The sequence below is a fragment of the Propithecus coquereli genome, unplaced genomic scaffold, assembly GCF_000956105.1.
Source record: "Propithecus coquereli isolate 6110/MARCELLA unplaced genomic scaffold, Pcoq_1.0 Scaffold223, whole genome shotgun sequence".
Classification (NCBI taxonomy): Eukaryota; Metazoa; Chordata; class Mammalia; order Primates; family Indriidae; genus Propithecus; species Propithecus coquereli.
Window position 1 is genome coordinate 4617263 of NW_012147523.1, and position 9733 is coordinate 4626995.

At 35.9% G+C, this 9733-nt stretch overlaps 1 protein-coding gene across 1 annotated transcript in view; it reads right to left on the minus strand.

Moving 5' to 3' along the window:
- LOC105810895 (cytochrome b-c1 complex subunit 2, mitochondrial) overlaps positions 1–9733 on the minus strand; it is a 38542-nt gene that overhangs the window by 5836 nt on the left and 22973 nt on the right. The window contains exons 7-11 of the mRNA XM_012644942.1: positions 8088–8145; positions 5809–5904; positions 5295–5494; positions 3427–3507; positions 1295–1371 (exon numbers count right to left, since the gene is read on the minus strand). Coding sequence (XP_012500396.1) covers positions 1295–1371; positions 3427–3507; positions 5295–5494; positions 5809–5904; positions 8088–8145 — 512 coding nt within the window. The remainder of the gene's footprint in view (positions 1–1294; positions 1372–3426; positions 3508–5294; positions 5495–5808; positions 5905–8087; positions 8146–9733) is intronic.

Genomic DNA, 9733 nt, shown 5'->3' on the forward strand with positions numbered 1-9733 from the left:
AGTAGCTGGGACTACAGGCATGCGCCACCATGCCCGACTAATTTTTTCTATATATTTTTAGTTGTCCCATTAACTTCTTTCTATTTTTAGTAGAGATGGGGTCTCGCTCTTGCTCAGGCTGGTTTCGAACTCCTGAGCTCAAACGATCCGCCCTCTTCAGCCTCCCAGAGTGCTAGGATTACAGGCGTGAGCCACCGCGCCCGGCCTGTTATTAGCACTTTTAATATGGACAGTGGGAATTTAAAAATCACCAGATAGCACACAAGTATTTTAGTCTTTCTTATAAAAAGAATACAAAAGAAAATCAGGTATCTTTTTTTGGTGTAAATCATTCCAGAGGAAAGAAAAAAAAAACAGTCAATGGTTATTGTGGAATAGGCATTCATATACCAGTGGTGTGATTATAAATTGGTATGACCTTTTCAGATGTGACTCTGATTGATTTGGGAACCTACACCAATAAAGTAGTATGACATACAAATTTTTTTTCCTTTCATTTATACGGAAGGAACTCTTCACAAATTTGTGTTATCACGCTTGCATAGGGGCCATGCTAATCTTTTCTGTAATAGTCCGATTTTAGTGTGTGAGCTGCCAAAGTGAGCACCAAAAATGTTTTAAGCCCAAAGATATCCTTTATAGTTTATAGTTTCCAACTGCAGAAAATGTACAAGTGTATTTTGACAACACCAATGAATATTGTTTAGACAAGTTTTAGTAATCTGAATAAAAGGAAACATTATAATGTTTAAAAAAGAGGAATAATTGGTAGGGAATCAGATCATTTTTGTCTTTTCATTTGTAATTTTCAAACTTCTATTAATATAATAAACATGATAGGATATCAAAGTATACAGTCAGTCCCCAACTTATAATTTTTCAACTTTATGAATGGGCTTATTGGGACACAACCCATGGTAAGTCAAGGAACACTGAGACTTAAATGGTGGTTCAACTTATGATTTTTTGACTTTATGGTGGTTTTACTGGGATATTATATGCACTTTCTACTTAGGATATTTTTGACTTATGATGGGTCTGTTGGGACATCACTTTGTCGTAAATCGAGGATCATCTGAATATATAATATTAACAATTATGTTTAAAAATTCATGGTCAAGAAAATTAGCAAAATGTTAACAATTATATCTGTAAAGTGGTTGGATATGGGTGTATTTTCCTTTCCCTTTGAATACTTTTCTGTACGAGCATATATTACAACATTGTTATAACTAGAAAAATACAACTTTCAAATAACTAAAATATGAAACACACAGTTAATACTGAGACTTACTTGGCAGCTTGCACATCTGTATTGGAAAGGTTTCCTTGAGCAATTGTTTTTACTTGGTTATAGGCGGTCTTGATAACCTAGGACAGATAAGTAAAAGTTGGTCATCTTTGGTCAGTGCCAGTCTCCTGCAACAATCAAATGCTCCTCTAGTGAGGCAAAAACCCAAGATGGATGGTTAGTTCCACAGGAACGGGAGTGTCCATTTGGAATTCTGTAGTCATATATGTTCCTTATTCTTCCTATGTTCCACAAAGCAGCTGTTTGCACAACTTACAGTTTCTAAGTAGCCAAGCTTCCTCCAAAGTGAAGTGGCAGAGGAAGGCTGAAGAGGATGGCTCTTCCTTTAAGGGAGAGCAAACACATGGATCTCTAATCACCTATAAAGAATAAGCACCTCTAAAATTTCCCCACATTGTCACAGTGTCATGCAATTAATACTGCTATCTCTTACTATTCCCTAAGAAAGTAGTAATCTATACACAGCCAATTTGCAAGGCTTGTCCACACTTGCAATGCCGGAATCAAGTTCCAGTGATTGGGTGCTGGGTAAATATTTGTTGAATAAGTAATAAACCTGGCCCACGATTTTTCCCATCCCAACCCTGGTACCACTCTGGATCTGTTACTTACTGTTCTCTCTCAGATCATCTAAATTCCATGACCTTGGTTTCCCCTTCATTTTAGCTGCCCATATCCATAGCCACATCCCAGGCCTGAACGTAACCTAGACTTGCCCTGCCTCTGAAACCCTCAATTCCAAGACCCCTGACCTCAGTCTCTAATCATGCTCTCCTTATCGTTCCACTTCACCAAGATCTCTCGCTCCTTGATTTGCTTACTTTCTTTCAATTCTTCAGACCCCCTGGCTTCACTTCTTCTCTATCTGGCCTAGATCCATGAATTGTCCCTTTGGTCACTCTTGCCAGTGCTCCTGACTCCCCTGTTATCCCCTCATACTCCTGACCTGCCCGCTTTGCAGGATTCCAACCCAGGACTAAGCCTACTACCTGCCTCCTCCATTTCTCCATTAAACTAGTGAATGAAGGAAAATTATAAAGCAGACCTGACTGTACTATGAATTCGTCATCTCTCATTTCCAGGAGACACCTACCCTGCTGGTGATGCCCCATCTAGCCCTTCATTTGTCCCAAACCTCATTACTTTAACTTTTCTTCCTTCTCTTTCAAAACACAACTCAGCTTCCTACCTCACCAAGCATGTACTTACTCATCTTCCTGACATCTTTGTCTCCTAACATTAGGCTTTGTTCCCAAATGTCCACTTGTACTTTGGATCCCACTTGCTCTTGCTTTTTCAGACTTGAGCCATTTATAATTTCCTAACTCCTATATCTGCTCTAATATTTCTTTTCTTTTAGTATGACTGTCTCTTCCAACTGAATCTCTCAATGTAAACTCTCCTAAAACTACCAGTCTACTCTCTGCAAGTCTAAGCTCCACTAGCCCATGCCAACCTTTCATTTTTACTTCTCATTCATTCCATAATCACTATAAATTTTAGGTCATTTCCACTCCTCTGGTGAAAACTGATAAGATCAGCAACGATGTACCAGTTTGCTAAAACTATGAGACCTCTTTGTGGTAACTAAAGGAATGATATTATTCCACAGTGGATCAAAATGGGATTAATCATTCTCTTTTCTGGTCTCCAAATATACCAGCTTCTCTTCTTTTTCTTACTGTTTCTTGGCCATTTGCCTTAGTCATTTGCTCCTTAAATGATGGTGTTTCCCAGAACTCGAGCTTTGTTTTGTTTTCCTCTCCTACACTCTTTCACACATAACCCCGACTCTAGCACAATCTCTTTATTGAGGACTCCCAAATATACATCTTAGCCTTGACCTCTCCTAGGTTTTCAATTTAGATGTCTCAGAGCCAACTCAATGCCATTTGTCCAAACAGAACCAAAATACCAAGAAGCCATTTCCTTTCTCTTTCCTGAAAGCACTAGTATAAATTTTTAAGCTTCCCCACAGCAGATACACTTTAGCAATATCATACTATACAGAGTTCTGATAAATCATGGCATTCAAATATTTCATATTTTAACTAAAAATAGGTTAATGATGGAGAAAAAACTTGTTTGTGAGAGTTGGTGAGTTTGCAACTTACATCTCCAGCAGCTGTAGCCTGGGAGATGGTGTAAATCCCGAAGAGTCCAGAATCCGAGTAACTGGCGTTGAAAGCGGAAACCTGAAACAGGGCGACTTCACTGTATGATATTCCACCAGGAAAACAGGGTACAATTTCATAAGGTTATCTAGACAAAAACTTGTACCTTCACAGTATAAGCAAAATAGATGAATTAATATTTCACTTAACCAGTTCTGCCCAGGACTGAAGTGTTCTGTACACAGGTGACCTCTTTCAGAACTGTAATGGTTTTAACTGCTCTTTCATTTAAACCTTTCTAAAACAACTGTTCACTTTCCTTTTTGCTGGATATTTTCTAACCTTCTTTTGATGATTAAAGGTTAATGAAAACATTAATTTGCAAACATTGTTATTATGTAGATGGGGAACTTGATTGCCTAGTAGAGTGTGTCACAGTGTTTATGTGGACCATTTACATAAAAATTACCTAAGTTGTTATTAAAAATATGGACTTTCAGATCCCTGCGGGATACAGCCTAGGAGCCTGCATTTTTAACAAGTGTTCCAGAAGTCTAATGTGAGAACCATTGGTTCAGTCCCTGTAAAATCTAAGAAGAACTGTACTTCAATTACTAGAAATTTAATTATAATTCTGAGACTATCCTTTTCACATTCCAAATTTCTCAACTAGGAATTTCTATTACATTATCTCATTGGATTAGGATTAAACTCCAGCCACATAAAACCATCAGTAGCATTCAATGGTGAAAAGTAAAGCAAAAAGAAAAGAAAACAGAGTTGACAATGAACCAAGAGAAAGAAAATCTGGAGGAAATTTAAAAAGCAGAAGCTAACTCTAATTTAGGACTAATTTAAGATAATGGCTTTCAAACTGTGCTCCAGGGAACCCTGAGGCTCTGTACAGAAGATTTGAAAGGTTTCACAGTCAAGCCTGCCTTCAAAATTCGTTTTAAAGTTAAATTTTTGTGTTGTGCATTGCAGTTGGGGAAGTATGAGATTAAAAAAAGGTCCCTCTGCTAAAAAAAATGTGAAAACTACCACTCTACTATTAAATAGAAATAAAAACAGAAAAAAGTTGTTAAGTGTCAATGGCCAAAGACTTACTGAAGCCTAAACCTGCATTTGCCATGTCCTATAGCTAAAATTATGAACAATGCTCAATCCTATAATTTAGTACCATATGTTACCTTTTAAAGACATACTATTGAAGGTTATGTAGGATATTACACTGGGTAAACAACGCTTGCTCACTATGTAATACTTTGTTGGTTGACATTTTACATTCTCCTGATTCGAATATCATTATTTTCAAAGCATTAACACTTTCTTCACTGTCATATAAAGGTGTCTCCTAAAGAAATACGAACTTTTTGTTATGGTTAAATGCCATCATTTTTCTTTCTAAATTTAATCTCAAACTGAAGGAATGGGTCTGTAAACAATTTCTTGGTGTGTATCTTGTCCACCTGGTTGGAAATATAAACAGGAGTGAAATTCAGGAAGTAGCCACAGGAATAGAAGGGGACGGAAAAAATCTAAAAAAAAAAAAAAGACTTACCAGTTAGAATATAGGGGAATGTTTAATATCTGAAACTTTATTCCAATGAGAACTGAAGTATAAATTTCTTTCTAAGCATTCAATTCTTCCATTATATATTAGAATGGATGAAAAGACACTAAGTTTCTGATAGACCCACTAAGGTACTAAAATCAAACTTGGCTGTCTCTTTAATTGCACAAAGATTGTCTATGTGTTGGCCTTAAATTTTAAAAACAGATTAACATTAAGAGCGAATTATCAGAATTACATCATAAATACTGAGGCTTTGAAAACAAAAGGAGAGATACCAACTACTCAGACTCACATCAAATGGCTGATGAATTCCCTTGGCAACAGCCTGGTATAGAAGGCTGGTAGCATTGCTGCCCCTCTTGACATGTGGTCCAGCACCGAGGACATGCTGAAGAACACTAAATGCATTTGCTTCTGTACTTCCTATGGCAGCACTTTCTGCTACAAGAGCAGCATGGACAAGACTGTCTCCACTCTGTTCTCGAATTTCACCTGGGGCCATGTAAGGATAGGGTGAAGAAGAAAATGGCTTGTTCACCACGGGTTTCATTCTTCAGTATTCCATACAACACAGTATTAACCCACCAAGACTAAGCTTTTCTGTGGCCCTGTACTTTCCCGATGTCATTCTGGGGACTAACACACACACACACAATCAAACATATGCTTAATATACAACACCCAAGCCATGTGATTCTAAATGAGACTGTTTGGTAGTAAATAATCAGGCCTATTCCTCCCTCAACATGTTCTAGGGGGAAACTTCCTTCTGATAAATCAATCCTAACAGAACAAAAAATGCTTACCTCCACGGTATCTGGTCTTTGCACCAGATAAACCAAGCCCACCCCTCATGTTGAGAAACCGTTCTGCAACTTGCTTGAGAACAGGATGACTCACACCTGTTTCAACAGAAACGAAAAGCTAGAACAAGAATTTTTCAAACACCATTGTAAAATATCTGGTTTTTCCTTGCTTTAAAAAGTGAAACATTATTGTAAAAGTGAAACATCATAGAAATAAACAGAAAACAAGTCTTTCCACCATATGCTATTCTCCCAGAGATATTCATTTAGAGTTTACTATCACTAAACTATTTACTATATACTATTTACTACTAATCTAGAATTTTGTGTAGTTATTAATATGATTTTATTTTTAAAATGTTATCATTTTATTGGTATTGTTTCTAACTTGTCTTTTGTAATTTGCATCTAAGTGATTAGTCTACATCAAATATTTATTGGTTATAAAGAATCCCATTCTACTGATGTACCATCATTTATTTAATCAATTTCTTCTTGATAGACATTAGCATGTTTCTAATAGTTGGGTATTAAAGCAACATTGCATTGTGCACCAAAGGACACTGTCAAGAGAGTGAAAGGACAACCCATGAAATGGAAGAAAATATTTGCAGGTCATAAATCTGAGAAGAGCTTAGTATCCCAAATATATATAGAACCCACACAACTCGACAATAAACGAACAAACCAATTGAAAAATGGGCTAAGGATTTGAACAGACATTTCTCCCAAGAAGTTATACAAATGCCCCCAAAGCACATGAAAACATGTTCAATGTCATTTGTCATTAGGAAAATGCAAATCAAATCACAATGATCACCTTACACCCACTAGGATGGCCATGATCAGGAAGACAGACAAGTGCTGAATGTGGAGTAAGAAGGTGGAGAAATTAAAACCTTTGTGCATTGCTGGTGGGAATGTAAAATGGTACACCTACTTTGGAAAACAGTCTGGTAGTTCCTCAAATGATTAAACAGAGAGTTACCATATGTCCTGCCAACTTTACTCCTAGGTATATAATCGAAAGAATTGAAAACAGGTGTTCTAAGAAAAACTTACACATAAATGTTTATATCCACAATAGACAAAAGGTGGAAACAACTCAAATATCAATGAATGGACAAAGAGAATGTGGTAACAGAATATTTTTCAGCCACAAAAGGAAATGCAATAATGATACACACTATAATAATGGATGGACCGTGGACCTTGAAAATATTACATTAAGTAAAAGTAGCCAATTGTATGACTCCATTTATATGAAAAGTCCAGAATAGTCAAATCTATAGAGACAGAAAGTACATTAGTGGATGCCAGAGGCAGGGGGAAGGTGAGAACGGGGAGTGATCGTTAATGGGTATGGGTTTTCTTTGGGGATGATGAAAACATTCTGAAATTAGACAGTGGTAATAGTTGCACAACTCTCTAAATATACTAAAAACCACAGAACTGTATACTTCAAAAGGATGAATTTTCTGGCATGTAAATTATACCTCAAGCTGTTATTTTCCTTTTTCTTTTTTTCCCTTTCTTTTTCTGTCTCTGCTGCTTGAATCAGAAAAGCTGTTATTTACAAAACAAACAAAAAATACTGCAAGCAATATTCTCCTGCAACTATTTTGTAAACTTGATAAAGTATTTCTGTAGGACAAATTCTTAAAAGTAAAATTGCTGGGTCTAAGAGTATAAACATTTTGAATTTTAACAGATATATTCAAATAGACCTCCAAAAATGTTGTACTAGTTTATACTTCCACCAGAAATTTTTGAGAGTACCTACTTATCTAAACCCTTCTTAATTTTGGGTGGTGTCCACCTTTTAATTTTCTGCCAATCTCATGAATTAAAAATTTTTAAATTATTAGTGAGGCTATCTTTTAAAATAATTGAAAAAACAAAGATAATTAAATATACACATATATTAATATATATACATATATATTTGCCCCATGAATCGTCTGTTCATGCCCTTTGCCTATTTTTCTATTAAGCTGTATGTCTTTTTAAAAGATAATCTATGAAAGATCTTGGCCAAGGGAAATTCACCCATGTCATGAGTTTTGTAAATACCATGAAGAATTTAAAGCAAACAGTTTGCAAAGTTAAATGTTGGATTCTGCTTTCCAAAACAAATGACTAGCAATTGAAATCCTATCATATACCGCCTGTCTGACATAAATAGAAAACTACTTTGTTCAGTTCTATGCTTATATAATTACAGTTTAAGGGACTGCTATTAAGGAAGCAAACTGACATGCAGGTAATACCCAACTTACCCAGTCCAACCAAAGCCATTCTTGCACTTGTAAAATGGTTCTGAACATAGTAATGTAACTGAGGAAGTTAAAAACACTTATTAGTTTATACGGTATAAATATAAAAATCTACAAAAACAAAAGTGCAGTTTGGTGGAAAATAAATACTCAAGCCTTAAAAATTGCTACAGTGAACTGTATGGGACTAACTAGTGTCAAATTACACAGGAATTTTACTAAAAGAACTAGAACTTAACTGCGGTCATGGCTGTACAACTCTGTGAATACAATGAAAATCACTGAATTGTGCACTTTAAATAGGTGGGTTGTAAAGTATGTGAATCACATCTCATTAAAGCTGTTATTAAAAAAAGGAATGAAAAGAGTACACACTGGCTTGAACTCGAAAAAAATGGGACTAAGTTTATGATTTTTATTATAATGTGGTTTAAGGAGAACATCAGGTTTCTTTTGTCTTTATACAGATAGTAATTAAGCACTATGAACATTCCATAACAGGGCAACAGAGTTATATTACTATATCCCTCTTGCCCATCTGCAAGATTTTCTTACCATGAAGCCACTGTCTATACCAGGGTTTCCAACCCAGATGATCACAGAATGACCTACAGAGCTTAAAACACAAAAACTGTCACTGTCCCCCATTCCTGGGACTCACCCTACAGATTGATATAGATTTCAATGTGAAATCTTATATTTCAATGTGAAATCTTTATTTAAAGCCAACTAATTACCGGCGTTTTGCTATGTACAGTCTTTCAGCTACCTTGATGACACATCTTTTTTCCCTCACTTAAACAGATTCTGACAGAGACGATACTTCTTCACAAAGTTGCATTTGATTTCGGAAAAATTTCAAAACTCATTAGAGGCTAGTCTTGTGAAAATGGCTACCTGTTCAAGTTGGATGGTATGAGTTAGAATTTTTAAATAAAAGTGCCATATGAATAGTAGGCATTAAATTACTCATTGGTAAGTGAAAAGAGCAAGGGACATACAGTTTAGTTTTCTGTAGCAGCTAATCAGAAATGAAACGAGAATAAAACCCTGAATTTCCAAGTCAAATATACTTTGAAAGTGTTGATAATTCCAAATTTTTCTTTTAAAATCTTTTGATAAAATTTGTTTTGGGGAGGGTGGGTGGTAGGAGTAGGAAATTCAGATTATATGCACATCTGCACTTGCAGATTTAACATTCAGTGCTTCCAGTTTGGGAAACAAAGTTCTAAGACATATACGGTCATGACATATGGCAAATCTGCCAGCGAAAGGAGGCTGCTGTGCTGCAGGTGAATGAGCTAGCGAGAGGTTGATGGAAAGGGAGGCAGGGAAGTGGGCTCGGCCTTATCAGTGTATTCAGAGGAACCAGAGTTCTAATTAAAGGCCTTATTATGATATTTAAACATTTAAATACTGTTTAAAAAAGGTACACATACACAGAAAAGAGTCTAGAAGAAAATATACCAGATATTAACACTAACTGCCTTTAGATATGTGAGATGTTTTCTTTTCCATCATTTTCCTTTTTTTAGGTTTAAGTGGAACTCAGACTTTCATTTTCCTTGTCTTTATTTTCAGATTTTTCTGTAATGTCATAAAAACTTTCTTTAAAAAGATATGGCCGGGCGTGGTGGCTCACGCCTGTA